This window comes from Lissotriton helveticus, chromosome 3_2 (assembly GCF_964261635.1).
Source record: "Lissotriton helveticus chromosome 3_2, aLisHel1.1, whole genome shotgun sequence".
Lineage (NCBI taxonomy): Eukaryota > Metazoa > Chordata > Amphibia > Caudata > Salamandridae > Lissotriton > Lissotriton helveticus.
In genome coordinates, this window is record NC_136062.1 from 42029943 (window position 1) to 42046412 (window position 16470).

The following is a 16470-nucleotide window of genomic DNA, read 5'->3' on the forward strand; positions in this document are numbered from 1 at the left end:
CAAAGGCACCTGAGAGGACTTTGTGACCTTAGAAATCTGGCGTCTGAAGACACCACTGTACCTGTCGCTCCAAGCCAGAGTTGAAGTGGACCAGTGGTGTCATCATAGTCCCCCGGTCCTCCAGAGACCGAGTCCACCATGGATTTGCCCCCCAGTGAAATCGCAGACATCGCATGCAGCCTCTACCCACAGGCCCCTCTACCGCGACTGCTCCCGGTAAGAAAAACCCGACACCTAAGGACACCTCTGCAGCCTGGGCTGTGGAGAAGAGGGCCAAAGGTGTCCCTACATCCCCGAGCATACTGAGGTCTGAGCCTCTCTGTTGGTTCAAACCGACTGGCCTCCCAGTCCGGGCCTACAGCCTCTTTACGCAAAGACCGATCCCCATGGAGTACCATTAGGCACTCAACGTTGTATTGCACCCCGGCACCCGGCCTCCCTAGTGCCGCTGGTGGTCTTCTGCTAGTGCTGTCTTCGACCTTGCCAAACACTCACCTTAACTGCTGGAGGTTGGTACCCTAAGTTGCTGTACTGTACCTGAATGCCGCATAGACTTTTCTTCCCATAGGATAACATTGCAGCTTCTAAAAATTGCACCAAGTTTTGACTTTATGAACTGAAAAGAATTTCTATTGACAAACATACTTACCTGAACAAGTTGCTTAAGGTGGCTAAACATATATAAAGATATGTTATTTTTATAAATTGGTGTAGAACTCCTTATTGAGTTGTGTGTCTCATTTATAGACCATTGTGTGTATTTGCTGGAGTCTTGAACTCCTCTAAGATGAGCCTAAGGCTGCTTGACCACACGGACCCTTAGAAAAGCACCTTGGGATTGGTCGAGCAAACCCCTATTCAATTATAAGGGAACTCCCTGGAGCCTTTAAACGATATATCTCATTTTGATATATCATATAAAGAGCCAGCTTCATACAGGGAGACCTCATCGAAGGCCGCGGAGAGGTCGAGTAGGATGAGGGCCGCTGTTTCTCTTGGGACCAAGATGTTTTAAATTTCATCAGTGGGTATGAAGAGTGCGGTTTCTGTGCGTAGTTCTTTCTGAATACTGATTTTGTGTCATCTAGAAGATGGTGAAATTTGAGGTGGGTTGCGAGTTGCTTGTTAATGGCCTTCTCAATCACTTTGGCTGGATAAGAGTGCATGTAGATAGGTCAGAAATTGCTCAGTTGATTCAGGTCGGCTGTGAGCTTCTGGAGGGTGGTGTTGACTTCTGAAAATTTCCATTCATCCGGGAAAGTGGCAGACGTGATGGAGGTGTTGAGGATAAGGGTCAGGGTGGTGCGGATTGGCAATATTCTCAGGTTGTAAATGCAGTGGGGGCATGAGTCCGTCTGGGACCCCAAGTGGATGGCCCGCATAATTGCCCTGAGTCCTTATTGGTTGGAGAGGATTGTCCATTCGCTCAGGTTGCCATCTTGGTTGGTGGTGGGTAGGTTAACAATGAGCTCACTGGGGTTGGGTTGCTGTGCAAAGTTGCTGTAGATTTTTACCATTTTGCTGTGGAAGAAGTTAGATAGGTTGTCGCAACACTGTGGAAAGGCAGCAGTGTTGTTCACAGTGGCTGAGGGTGAGGTGAAATCCTTGACGATCGAGAAATCTCCTTGCAGCAGCAGTATGTCATCTGCATAAAGGGAAACATGGTGTTCCCATCCCTCTAACCATTTGAGTCTGCTTATAATTGGATCTTTCCAGATCCACAATGCCAAATGTTCCAGCGTCAATGCGAAGAGCAACGGAGACAGGGGACTACCCTGCCTTGTCACCCTTCCGAGGGCAAATATATGGGACTTTCTATTATTGACCACTTCCTTAAACTGATCTAAAGTCACTACGCCCAGTTGACACATGGGGCAGAATTCTTTTTCTGCAACATATCACCTCAGAGTATGTATGCTCCATCAGTTATTACATAAGACACAACATTATGAAATGCATTTTTTTACAGGGTAACTCCAGGCTGAAATACACTGCTTTGTGGTGACCAGTCTCTCGGGCACATCTTTATCCCAACAAAAATCAATTAACAGCGATGAGTGGAAGAAGAATATCGTAAAAGTCAATTGTACTTAATAAGGCACACTTATACCAAAGATTTCTTGGCTCTAGCAAATTATAATTAGGGCTCCCAGTTTTCCATTTTTACTGGTTTTTACAGATAAATACAGGCAGAAAACAATATGTTTTCTCTCTGTATTTATATTTAAAAGCGGAAAAATACAGAAAATAGTGCTCCTTGTGAGTGACTTTCCATACTGTCCTTCATGAATACCAGGCCAACAGCTGAGCAGATAGAAAGCATGTTGAGTTAAAAAAACAGGATCAGATTTCCTTAAATACAGGCATTAGTTAACGTATATTTGTATACAATGCTATATTTACATGTGGTTGGAGTGTTTTGTTATATTTGTATGCTCAATCTGCTAAAACTCATGCCTTTGGAATGAAGTGATGTTGCAGCGAGAGCTCCATTCAAGACGTAAGCCTTTCAGTCTCCTCTGAAATAACCATGTAGGGGCAGTACAAACAACAACCATGGCGAGTTCCCCGACAAATGCTCGCAGGGATCGTGGGCGGATTTTCTGAAGGATGAACTTTTAAAAAGCCTATAATGACTATCTCTTACCTGGCTTTATCACCTCCTGAGCTAAGCCTTGGCTGCCCGCTATTGCAAGACATGTTTAGGAAATGAACAACTCTGGTATCCAAATGGAATCAAATAGTCTTAAGTTTAGACTCCCTAGTGGTAAATATCAGCATCTAACATGCCATACATGCTAACATTTTAGAAGAGGCAAGAGGGAGATTTAATAATTATAATCGGGAGAATGTATTACCACCATAGATTTCTATTGAAGCAGAGGCAATTTCACACAGGAGACAGCAATATAAATGCATTTTTTGGCTTCAAAATCTCCCCCCTGAATGGGCCTATTGGCATGTATGGCCATGCATGCTGCCTACTAACTACTTACTGCTGCAGGAGCTGGCATCAATGGGGAGGCTTTAGTCATGGAACTAGAATACTGGCGATCTAATCTCAAGATTACCACTTCACCTAAATCTGCTGTAAATAAATGCTGTATTATAAAGCTGGGTGGAGCCCATAAAGCAGTGACATTTTTCCTAGGAAGAGCAACTCCTTGGCCTTTCCGTCCGAGTCATGATAGCCCAGTTTGGGTTTAGTGGGATAGTTAAAAGTTTGGAAACAGGAGACATAGCAACTGATTACGATCTTTTATTTGTATTCATATGTTTTATATAGCGCTAGCTACACCCAAGGGTATCAGAGCGCTTTACATGATCGTGAAGAATAGAGTAAATTAAGAACGCAATACAATTACGAGGCGGCGCTGAAGATGGCGACTGCGGGCTGAGACGATCTAGGGAGACCTCAGGACTCGCAGACGAGCAGAGTGAAGCGGACTGACAGCAGCGCTGCCGCCGCAGGAGCCAGAGAGCGCGGAAGAGCAACCGCCCTGACACTGTGCCGGTAGGGCAGCGAGCTGGGAATCGTGTGGAGCAGGAGGAGCGGCCGGACTGCCAGGTGAAAGGTGCGGCCGTTGGTAGTGGTTGGGTCAGAGGGCACCAGTGGTGAAGAGAGCCTCCGGATATTGGCTGCATTTAAATCAGTGCGCAGGCCCGGACCCGGAGCACTGCTGCTCTTCTGACCCACTCCTACTGTGTGCAGTCCTGTAGGTGCGCTGTGCTGCCCCCGCCTTCTTCCTCCTGGTCCCTGAGGAGTTTTTTAAAACATTTTTTATTTCCTTTCCGTGTCTGGGGCAGCCACCACGTCCACCCACCACGTCCTCTGTGAATACGATGCCCGATAGCTACGGTACTGGTGCAATGAGGGGCCAAAGATCTGAAGGTAGACCGAGAGGGTAGAAGACCCTGAAGGCGCCCGCAGTAATAGCAGGGCCCCAGGAAGGGTCTTAGCAATCCTTGAAAAAGGACCAGATTGAGGGGACCCACAGGGGTTTGCACACTTGCCTGACCTTAAGATGGCCGCCGGGTGAGACTTTTCACCAGGAGGAGCTCTGAACCTAGAGTCTGTCCCTTCCTCACCTCTCCTCTCACCATCTTTGTCCCAGTGGCCAGCTGGAGAACGTTGCGGAAGGCTCTCCCCAGTAACACCAGGACCGATGTTTCTCCTGACCTTACTTCCCTCTTCCACCTCCTCCCTACCCCCTACCCTTCTCGAGTCTTGACTTTGGATCACCTCCTATTCCTCTCTCTATTCTGGTGAAACCCGAAACGCATACATGGACGATTCCCGGTGGAGCTGCACCGACAGCTATAGGGGAGATTGGCTCCAGAACACCGCCATGGCCGTCACCTACCCAGCCGGACTTCTGATATTGGAGTCGTTTCTTCCCTGCCGCTGCTTTTGCTCTTTAATTGTTTTCCCGTTGAGACCTAGCCGTTTGGCTGATGCCCGGTGGAGCTACCTGATAGATAAAGAGGAGATGAACTGTGGACTTCCCTCCTCGGTCGTCACCTTCCCAGCCGGACTTTGCCCCACCCTCCTACCCTTCTAAACTCCATTTATTTCGTCTTCTACACTCTTGAAATGTTTTTCTAGTAACTGATGTAACGTGTAACTGAAGTAATTTTATAATTTCTGTGGAACCTTATGTAAAGCGCTCTGATACCTCCGGGTCTAGCCAGCGCTATATAAAACTTTTTAAATAAAAATAAAATAAAATTAAATAAAAATAAAAATAAATAAAAAATAAACTCGACAGGCATAGAAGTATGAGTGCATGTTTAACAGTTAAATAATGTGGAGATATACCCTTTTATGACTGTTTATTCTTAAGACGCAAAATAAATATGGATAAATACCAATAAGACTGCCAAGTAATAAATATGGATAAATACAGATGGGAATGTTAAAAAAAGAAATACCATAAAACCGGGAGCCCTAATTAGAATGAATTTTCGAATCTACATTCACCAATATAATAAAATGTATCTCCTCCCCCAAAAAATAAGCATTACCTCTTAGTAGAACTAGTGTCACTTAATAGTTGTTCGTACCCTCTGAATTGCCCAAAACTCAGACAGAAGGCCATGATTAATATTGATCAGACTCAATCATTCATGTAAGTGTCTCAATCGGATTGTTAGAAACTAAGGCAAACTTTGTTGAACCTTTGAAATTCCACACTTGAGTGAGTGACATTCAAGTTCTAATCTAACCACAGCTAGAACTTGGACTCTTGCCCTAGCAGGGCTATTGTGGACAATTGCAGCCGGCTTTATGTATCCCACTTTACATACCAACAAGTTGCTTAGATGTCCTGAACAAACAAATAAGCAAGTACAACAATTGTTAAATGATTTGATTACTCATCCACAATTGTGTAGCTGGTTACGGCCGCACAAAGACTCTGGGCCTGAAGTATCAGTTTGTGGGCTCAAAGTTCCTAACAAAGGAAGTTTCCATTGCAAAATCCAAGCACCATGTACCCTATGCTTGAAATGAAACCGCCGACGCTTACTGATACCGCTTCAGCCATTGATGAATGTAGGATTCAGAGTATTTTCTACTTAGTTACTTTTTGTACATGTGGCTATGTGTATGGAACATCCAGGTTGTTCTCTTGTAGGTATCCAGCAACCCTCTCACACCCTCACCTCCATTTCTCAGCTGAGCTGGCCCAACCTTTCTCCTCAAGGTTAGTACGCCTTAAGTCTGTTTGGATTACCTTGTCAAGGCTCACAAATGAGCTATATGTTATCTATTCATTCTCCCATGCCGTTGTATTGCTCCAAGCTGATGCAAGAGATTGAAGAAGCTATAGAAGTAGGGCCAGCATGACAAAAAGGAACTGGGAAAGGATACTGATAAGTGCTGTCTGGATCCACTGTCTCACTAAAATAGTTGCAGTCCAAGTTTGAAAACAAATTGACTGAATAAAAGGTTTGAGGATGTCAGCATTATAGCTGAAATTGCAAAGGGTATACAGATGTAGGTAAGCAAAAGACATTTAATCCCAGGTAGTCATAGTTAGGTTAGTGTTTCTATAGGAAATACCTTTTATGGTTTGTTGATAAAGTTTGGTGCCCTTAGACAATTCTCCACGAAAAATTCTAAAAAAGTGCTCTTTTTTTTGCCTACTTTGTGCATGGAAAGTTTTGGGGTGAGGTGAGGGCGAGAAAAAAGGAATCCTCAAAACGAAAAATCCCCACGCATTTTCCATAGTCCATTTTTTATAACCGCACTGCCACAAAAGCCTCTGAACAGAATTACACCAAATATGGCAGAAATATAGCTCTTGGTCCAGAAAGTGTGCCCACTGTGAAAAACTAAGATAAGGGAGATGTGCAGACCCCCACCCTGAGCCTCATCAAGGCAGTGGTGTCCCCATCCCGGAGGCCAAATTTCAAAATAAGTGATGGTTCGCGCTGCCCCCCTCTCGTGGCAGATTACGGCCCTAGAAACCCCTGGCACCACTTATTTATGTTAAACAAGGGGTAAAAGACATGAGGCCACTCTCCCGAGCCTGAGTAGGCCCCAGGGAACCCCTCCTGGGGCCAAAATACATAATAGGGAAGAAGGGCATGCAGCCCCTTCCCTGAGCCACCAATGGGTCCCAGGGACCCAATCATACAGTGCCAACATGTAAGTATAGGGAGGGGGCGCACAGTGCCCCTCCCAGAGCCTTAAAGGGCCATTGGGACTCCATTCCCCGAGGGATGGGCTTATACACCATGTCCCAGGAAGCCCACCACCGTAACACAATACTTAGCCTGCCTGCAGGACCACTTGCAGGGAAAGCAAGTGTGCTGTCAACCATTTCTCGATGGGCGGGAGCAGACTTTTGTTGCTCTGCCCATTGCCCTGCGAGCAGGGGAAACTGCGATTGTTCCCGCATGGCAGGAGCGAGCACAAACAGCTGCTCCCATCGGGCTGGAGCAATGTTGGCTCCCTCTACACCTCAGATAGGTGCGTATGGGAAGCTAGTAGGGCTGTAGGGTCCCTTTGGCTCACCTCTGCAGACCCCAATGTACTGTTTGGTGGGTGCCCTGGGTGGGCATTCTGACATCCACCCAGAGGCACCTACGGCCTGGGGGGATGAGTTCCCTGGGCTCACTATTGTGTGATTTATGCCCTCCTCCACTTAATAAAAAAGTAATGCCCCCGCGGATGGGTACTCCGGAGCCTTAGTGGCTTGGGGAGGGGTTTGCACACCCCGTCCCATAATTAAAAAGGCCCCGGGAAATGGGGTCCTCGGGCCTGCAGTGCCACGGAGAGGTGGCCGTACGCCCTCCATCCAATAAATATATATTTTGCCCTGAGGGATGGGGTACCCAGTCCCACAAAAATACTGGGGAGAGGGGAGGGGGCCCCCCGTCCACCCATATTAAAAAAAGGCCCAGAGGGATTGGGTTAACAGGGCCCAACGAGTGTTGGAGAGGTGGGAGTGTCCCCTTCTTCCCTTAAAATTTTTTATAAAGGCTTTAGGGGATGTCGTCCCTGGGGCGTAGAGTCTGGGGGAGGTTGGCCTAGAAATTCACTGAAAAAAGCAAAGGTTAAAGTGATATTATAGTTAGGTGAACATTTCAGTGACAATGTAATATTTTAAACTCAACAAAAATTCTGAAATTCACCAGCTAAAGTTACGTCTAATCTAGTAACTATAACTTGTGCCCTAAGGTAACTATAACTCGCGCCCTGGCCATACACAGCTATTACCCCACATTTTACATCCCTCATGACATATTCTGTGACATGATAGTTAACATCACTGGAACATTTGAAATGACATTGTTAATGACAAAACTGTGCACGGTGGGCGCGAGTTATTGTACGCCTTGTTGCTGTGGGGAAGCTTGTATTATATTGCACTGCAACTTTTTTGTAGTGCTATGTGGGATGCTGAAGCGCTTGCCTAATTGCGTAATGCTGGACCGGACCCTTTTGGCAGGGTCACTCCCCAGATTGGTTGCTCACCTTTGCTAAACAAGTTTTTGTTGGCATTAGGACACCTGTGCTCTTTTTGTACTGCTAGCCAGTGTTAAAGTGCTAAAGTGCTTGAGCTCTCTCCATAAAACATGGTACAATTGGTATACACCCGATTGGTATATTCATTTATTTTTTAAGTCCCTAGTAAAGCGGTACTACATGTACACAGGGCCTGTAAATTAAATGTGAGTAGCGGGCATCAGCACTCATTGTGGCACCCCTAAAATTAAACTGTAAAACATTGCTGTAATTTCTTTTTAGCATTTCCCTTTTCCTTATGACCTCCCCTTGTAACTGCCCATCTTGCTTTTTACTTTTAATAAACATGACTCAGACCTGCCAATGCGCCCTGCATTGCCAGTTTTAAACTGTCAGTGCAACCTGTCAAAATAAAGCTTTAGTCTGGCCTAAACCTTTATTTGTAATACTCATAAATCAATGCTAAGGTGAGCTCTAAAGGCTCATCGAGCAGGGTGCATTGTTTTTAAATAGTAGGACGTGTGTACTAAAGTTTTACATGTCATAGCAGTGAAAAATTCCTAATGTTTTTCACTGTTGTAAGACCGATCTCTCCTACTGACTAAACAATGGATTAACTCATTATATTTAATAGGTGCTAAATTTGGATTGGGGCTGATGGATATACGGTTTACGAATTGTAATTTAAAATCCTCTTTAATTTTAAGTTACAATTTTGAAAATGCCACATTTAGAAAGTTGATGATTTCTTGTCCCAACCATTGGTGCCTCCTGCCAGCGTAGTGGGTCACATGACTTTGAATGGCTCGGCTGTTGGGGCTTGGGTATTCCTTCCAGGCAGTGACTCAAATGGGACTTAGGTGTGGACGGGCTGGGCAATCCTGACAGAGTGACTCGTGAAAGGCTGTATCAAGCCGCACTTACACTTTAAAAGGCTTTGCCTTCTGCACACACAGATTAGTTTGCAGTTGATGACTTTTAAAAGAGTGGGTTGAAGTGAGATGTGGGCAGTTTGTGAAAAAAACTGAAATATGGGCTAAGGCAGACATGCTTGCAACTAAAGAGTTGATTATGCTCAGAGAAAGGAAACATTCACAGGATGGAAAGTAAGGAGAGGTTCATTTAAAAGAAAAAAGAGGTAGGAATTGGAAGTTTTAAGCAGAGGTCAATTTCTATGGGAAAACAGGAGACTTATTTGAGATTGCAAATAAACATTATTTGCATGTGAGATGGCATATAAGGTACTTTTGATAAGCTCTAGATTCAGACGAGCAGTCGGCCTCCTGAAAGGTTACCACTAGACCACCACTTTAGCAGGAACAGCTGATCAGCACAAGGGCTGAAAGCATAAAGTAACTGTTGAATGCATATATAGAGAAAGAGTTTTAGACTGTGCTCAAAGGCATCAGTAACCATGATCTTTGTGACGTGAGAGTGAACAATGTAAATAATGCAAACATCTTAAAGGAGATTCTGCAGATAAAGTGGTGGATGTCTTAGGAGGTTCACCACAAATGTTTGGCTCTCGCTATTAATTACAATAGTGAAGTAGGATCCATTTTGGATATCACTGGTTGTAGGCATGACACAAAATATGGGCGAGGATAGCTTCCACAGAGAGAGGAAGTGTATTGCCTGCATTCCTGTGGCTGAAGGGTGGAGACTCTGATAATGAATTGAGGACATGGAATTGCTAATAGTAGCCAATTCTATCAACTTTTGTACTCATGAGCTGCTGATTAGTTCTGCCTGCGCACTGCTATTTGGTAGATTGTAGGGGTAAAGGGTGCAGTTGCAATTTCTGTAGTTCAATGTGAGGAAGTTTCTAGGCCAGGCCTGACATTTAACCCTAAGTGCTGCTTTAGAAAGGGGAGTCTTCTGAAATATTGCAGACAAAAATATGGGGAACAAAAATATTGCAAGAAAATACTGGGAACACATATCACCTTTATATGCTTTGTATTTAAAGTCAAATAAATCAGTAGCAAGAATAGAGAAGACCACAATATTGTCAAAATATGGGTATATTAAATTGTAGCTACTATGCACTATATTAACTTTAAAACATATAAACTTTAAAATAGAATTACATTTTCAAAATATATCTTTATAATATAAACAAAATAAAAAATCATAAGTTGCAAACATAAAATAAAAATGTTTACATGGACATATTTCCAAAATGTTGCACCGCTTAGGAAGGGTTGAAAATCCATTATGTCAACGGGGATGTGGACAGGAGGACCTTTTACCATATGTTGTGGGACTGCCCACTGATTCATAGATATTGGGCAGAAATATGACAGATTATGCCTGAGGTGGTGAGGCTGGAGGTCCCTTTAGAAGCTAAATGCCACCTGGGCTGAAACCTTGCAGAAGTTGGCACTGGCCTCGGTGGTCGCCAAGCACAATATTGCATTGGGCTGGGGGGGGGGGGGGGGGGGGGGGGGGTCTCTCCCCAGAGTGGGGCTAACTGGGAAGTGGATGTGGATTGGAGCTGGTGAGCCGAGCATACAATCTATCCAAGTAGAGGATGCCTGCGTAAGTGGGAGGAGATATGGGGGGAGGAGTTGGCAGGAGTAGCGAGGTTTGTAGACAGGGACGCTTAGGTTTAGGGAGAAGATATTTTGTACTACTCTATTGTGATGGGTTTGCTATTCGTTTGATGATGTAACCACTGTACATTTTGAACAAAAGATCAATGTTAAACTGTACTCTATATTTCAATGTCATGTACAAAAATATCAAAAATCATTTCCATTAAACTAACTTTAAACATTAAAATAAAAACATTAACTGAAGGTAAAAAAAATCAAATAACAAAATAGGCTTGGAAAGATAAAATTACTGGTTAACGGTTTTCCTGCCAAAACAGTCTTTAAAAGAAGAAGCCGAGCAAGAGGACTGCATATCCCATCAGCACAGGTAATTACATCATGGCAACATGGACTCATCCCACCTCCTGGGACCTACAAAGTGACAGCGGCAGCGCACGCGTGCAGCAGGTGTGCCAAAGGCAAGCATGTCTGCACCCATCCTTGCCAGTACCATGCCCAAACAGCTCCCAGTTCTAGGAACCTTGGGCCTATCACCGCCCAGCGATGCTCTGCAGCACTCCTTAGATCGCTAGACCCGGGACACCATTCCCCCAACTACTGCCACACCGCACCTCACTCCACAGTAGGAGCCATCACCTGTACCCACTGCTGGTTCTCCAGCAACCACCCACCCACACCCACCATGCAAATACTAACAACACTATCAATACCCCTTCCCAACACATGCACATCATACAAGCACCAACCACGCCTGAACCCCCACCTTACACCACATGCCACAGCAAACACACATGTCAACACCCACCTGCATGAATGCTTCCCAATACACGATCACTCAGCAAATGTACAACCCAAAATGGGACCACCTTACTAGCGAGACACCTGACATCCTCTTCGTCACAGAGACGTAGCTGAAGCCCACATTTGCTCCCGACACTGCTATGGCAGTCTCTGTGGTCTACAAGATCTTTCGACAGGACTGCCTTCGCAAGCCGGGAGGAGTACTCGCTATCATCTGAAAGGAATCTATCAAATTCACAACATCCACAGAACACGCCACCCCATTCATGGAACACCTGCACTTCAAGCTGCAAACCTCTGAAACATTCACCCTGAACGGAACCCTCTTCTGTCGAGGACTTTGGACCACGAGCTACCCATATCAACCTCATCACTGACTTTGCTGCTCCACTCACCATCGACTACAGAGCCTACATTCTCCTCTGTGACCTCAACTTTAAACAGTAACACATGAACGACCCCTGCTTTACAGCAATACTTGAAAGCTTGAGCAACATCGGACTCACCCAGCTAGTCACACAACCAACACCACAGGAAACACGCTGGACCCCATCTTCACCTCAAGCGACTGCATCAAATTACAACTCTACAACATCCCCACCAGGTTCAGCACTCAAGCTGCAACTGGTGCAAAATCACAGAAGCATACTGGCTCATCGCCCACAGCACTGATCAGCCTAGCCCCACAGACAACCTCTATAAGGACTATTATCAAAAAGGAGCTCAAGAGGGTTTACAAGAAACAGGTCGACCCCCACTCAACATATCTAACGCAATATGACCTGGTCCTGATCTCTGAACAGTCCAAATTGGATTTCTACGTGTCCTTAGCTTTCACAATTTTGTTTGCTAGGTTAGCAGTTATTTATATACTGTCTATCCCCAAGATTCCCTGTTCTATTTTCTTCTCTAATTCAGTTCCCCTTGTGTGTACAGCCCAATATGTGGTGTAGCAAACATTTAGAAAAGGTGAAAAATAAAGAAAAATGGTGAGTAGGTATGGAGAACCTCACAGAAGTAACACCATGGGAGTTCACTGATCGGGTCTCACCAGTGAGCTCAGGTTCTCATCATCAGTACTACCATACCATAACAGAAACAGTGCAAAAGTTGTGAAAGAATAATAAAGCCAGAGGTGAAATGTACGATGCTTGTGACATGGGCGCTAGGATGCATCTCCCTAGTGCTCTTTGTGTCTGACCACTAGCAAATAAAGTGGAACCTGATACTTTGGAACCACCTCATTAAGTTTCAAAATGAGCTAAAAAACACTAGCTATCCTTCTTTATTTTATGCCGTGGGTCTGCTCCCATTAAAAGACACTCTGTTGCCTTCTATCTCCATAGAGGGCCAACATGTTTCATTGCCTATTGAATGTTTGACAATTTTTTCAAGGCTAGGGTTAGTTTTCACCACACTGCAGACACTTCATATGTACATTTTTACCACTTCACTGCCCCAATTGGGCTTACCGGTGACCCCCTTTCCGTTTAGGTATTTATCTGGTCACATTCCATCTGTATGTCCCCTGGACTGCTTGCCGGCAGTGGGTCTGTAGGAGTGCTCTGCTTTTTCTCATCAGCTATAAGGACATCAATCAAGGACATCGGGTAGGGCTCGATGAGATAGTCCTCAAATGGTTCTCCTCCTTCCTGCACAACCGCTCCCAGAGAATCAAAATCAACAGCTTTGAATCAGACCTACACCCAATCACCAGGGGAGTCCCTCAAGGGTCAGTGCTCTCCCCTCAACTATTCAACATCTACATGCAACCCCTCACTACCCTACTCAAAGAAGCCAACACACCCTTCCATCTGTATGCCGATGATACGCAGATCTACTTAGAAATCTCATCTGCAAAGGACATTCAAAGACTCAATGGCATACTGAAGGAAGTGCAAGTTTGGTTAACAAGCAATCACCTAAAACTGAATCCTGACAAAACTGAACTACTCCTCGTATCAAACAAAGCAGAGAACCCCCAAATGGTAGATTGGCTAAAAACTATAGATGCGCACAATGGAAACCTCACCCTGGCGGACTCTGTTAAATCACTAGGCATCACGCTAGACCCGAAACTGAACATGACCAATCATATAAAGACCTCAGCTAAGAGCACCTTCCTCAACCTAAAGTTATTTAACAAAACTAAACCTTTCATCCCACCCAAAGATCTCAAACATGCCACTCAGTCGTTGGTGTTGTCAAGACTAGACTACGGTAATGCAGCCCTCACAGGAATTCCAAAAGCACATCTTGCTCCCCTTAAAACCACTCAACGCGGCTGCCAGAATGGTCACTTGACTCAAGAAATAAGAGTACATCTCACCGGCACTTGGAGAACTCAAATGGCTCCCTGTCGAAATGAGGGCTAATTTCAGAACAGCTTGCCTTACTCACAAAGCCCTACACACAGGCAAACCTGAATACCTGGCTGCCAAACTCAAAAAAGCAGGTCAGAACAGGAATCTCAGAAGCTCAAACACCCTTCTACTCATTCCACTGAAAGCTCGTAAACAAAAAACAGCAGCCAGATCATTTGCAGGAAACGCACCCAAAATATGGAACTCTATTCGTCCCCACATCAGAACTAACCCCTCCTTTACGAGTTTCAAAAGCCAGCTCAAAATCCTGTTCCTCGATCGATCCCTAGTAAACAGATAGGAGCTGCTGGAGCGCTAAATGATCGACTCCGCACTTGGACGGACTCTACGCCAGCCAGCCCTTCTCTAGCACTGTGTCTTCTCAGTTTTTGTACTCCGGGATTGTCTCCATCATTGTATTTGTGTTTTTACATGTCCTATAATTGTTGTAAAGTGCTCCGATACCCACCAGTCAGGTCAGCGCTATATAAAACTCCGCAAATAAAAACAAAAAAACTTCAACTACTGGATCAAGAACTGCGCAGACTCCCTTGCACCCATCAAATCCACAAGCATAGTAGATGAAACAAGCAGGCCAGCTGGTAACAGAAGGCTTCTAGAGTCACCAAGCAGCACAGAAAACAGCTAGAAAGGAAATGAAGAGCCAGCCACAACACCACCCTCAGAACTAAAGAACAGATATTAAAAAATGTACTGCAGCACAGTTAGTAGCCATTAATCAGTGTATATACAGGCCCTTGGACGACCTGCGATATAGAATAGACAAGTGGCTTCTGCCTGAGGGGAACTATTCCAGAGCACTTTCTTCTACACCTGCACAACTATGATTGACAGGCCATAACAAACACTCAGTCCAGATGTGGCATACGGTTAACAAAAACTTGGGATGGCAGGAAACATCACACAAGCCACCTCCTTATGGGACACAGAACAATTTGGAACCATGAGAAATACCAAGGGCTTTGGCCACTGGGATATGATAGGAAACTCCTAGGTTGGGGACGTGTGGAAGGGGGCGGGGGAGACATGGTTCCCTTCGTGCAGTTATAGGAAAAATATGAATTGGCAAATACAGAACGGTTAAGGTAGCTACAGATCAGGCATGCACTGCAGTCCAAAATCCCCAGGGGTGAAACGCCCCCCGAGTCCTCTCCACTCAAAGATAGAATCCTTGAAGAATACATGCCTAAAAAAGCGATTTCCATGGCATTTCAGAAGTTAGTCAATAATGCACCCGACCCCCTCCTGCCACTCCGTAAACATTGGGAAAAGAGCACTGCAGACTTGGAGGATGATGACTGGCAGGAGGCCCGGCCTCCACCAGAGAAGTGGCAATCTCCTCAAGACTTAGGCTAGTGCAACTAAAAGTACTACACTGAATATACTTATCTGGCTCGGCACTAGTGAAAATAGGTTATTGAGGTGACTCTGGGTGCGGGAGGCAGTGGGCCAGGAAGGTACATTTATCCATATCATCTGGGAATGTGTACATTAGAAGACACTGGTAAGAAGTGCTCCAATGTATAGAGGAAGTACTTGGCACCAAGGTGGACCCAAAGATTGGACTGTGCCTCTAAACATTTGGGAACCCACAGACCTGAATAGTAAAGAGAAAACCTGGGCAACATTGGGAATGGTTGTAGCTAAGCACAATATTGCAAGAGCATGGGGAGCACAAGAAACACCAATGATCAAGGCATGGAAGAAGGCTATGGACTGGGGCAAGTTTATGGAGAAGACAGTATACGAATCTCAGGGCTGTCCCAAGAAATGGTCGCAAATATGGGGCAAGTGGAATGAGTACAGAGGAAACATTTGTGCACCCCCTCCACATAACACAAATCCCCACCCTGATCACTGAGTGAACAAAACAGAATAGGAGTAGTAAAGTATATGTAGGGTGCAAGGAAGGATGTGATGAACTATGACTTAGTGTAGATGCACTGATCTCTATACGAAACTATGGAATAATGTTTGCAATGTGTCATTGTTATTATCAATAAAAAGAATTGTTAAAAAAATATCTGTTTACGGAAGCACTCTACAGCTCAGGTGCCCTTTCTCATTACACTTGCATATAATGTACAAACTGTAAACTTTAGTTTACTGGCTGTGAAAGTAGACTGATCCTTTAATGGCCGTCCCTAAAACTAGACTTCACTCAGTGGTTAAATAACGAGATTAGGTAGTCAGAAGTTCCGTGATTCTAAATTCATTTAGTTGTTCCTTTATAGAAGAGGGGTTAGCCAGTGACCAGATTGCTATCGCTTTCCAGATCCAGCGTGTAACCGACGAACATGAGTATAATCGAAACATGAAAAAATATTCACTTCAAAACAAAAACACAATTAGTTCAAAATGTGAATTTTCAATTTCTCTGATTTCTGTCGAAAAAAAATGAACATACGAATGCATACAAGAAAAAAAAGAAACATTGCGTGGCTTACCTATTAAGTTTACTCTGCCCGGAGCTCGAACGTAAAATTTGGGAGCAGATCCAAATTTGGAAATAAACATCTCCTTCAACTTGAGCAACCTGAAAAACATAGAAGCCATTGAATGTGGTATGGTGGGAAACATCTGGAAAGGGCTATGACTTTAACTAAAATCAACATACATTATGAAGAAAAACATTGCAACAGGAACAAGTACTATTCAGATAATTGAGTCATCCAACATTAGATTACTTTGCAGAATGTACTACATATGATATGTAAGGCAAGGAGAGGCGTAATGTCCTGTATGAGATGTC

General features: G+C 44.6%; 1 protein-coding gene across 6 annotated transcripts in view; it reads right to left on the minus strand.

Annotated features, from left to right (window-relative positions):
- GALK2 (galactokinase 2) overlaps positions 1 to 16470 on the minus strand; it is a 1491044-nt gene that overhangs the window by 1219697 nt on the left and 254877 nt on the right. For all 6 annotated transcript variants that reach the window (XR_013609829.1, XM_078684791.1, XM_078684790.1 and 3 more), the window contains one exon: positions 16166 to 16254. Coding sequence is in view for 5 of the 6 variants with exons in the window: in XM_078684790.1 (XP_078540916.1) it covers positions 16166 to 16254 (89 nt within the window). In the remaining variant the exon portion in view is untranslated. The remainder of the gene's footprint in view (positions 1 to 16165; positions 16255 to 16470) is intronic.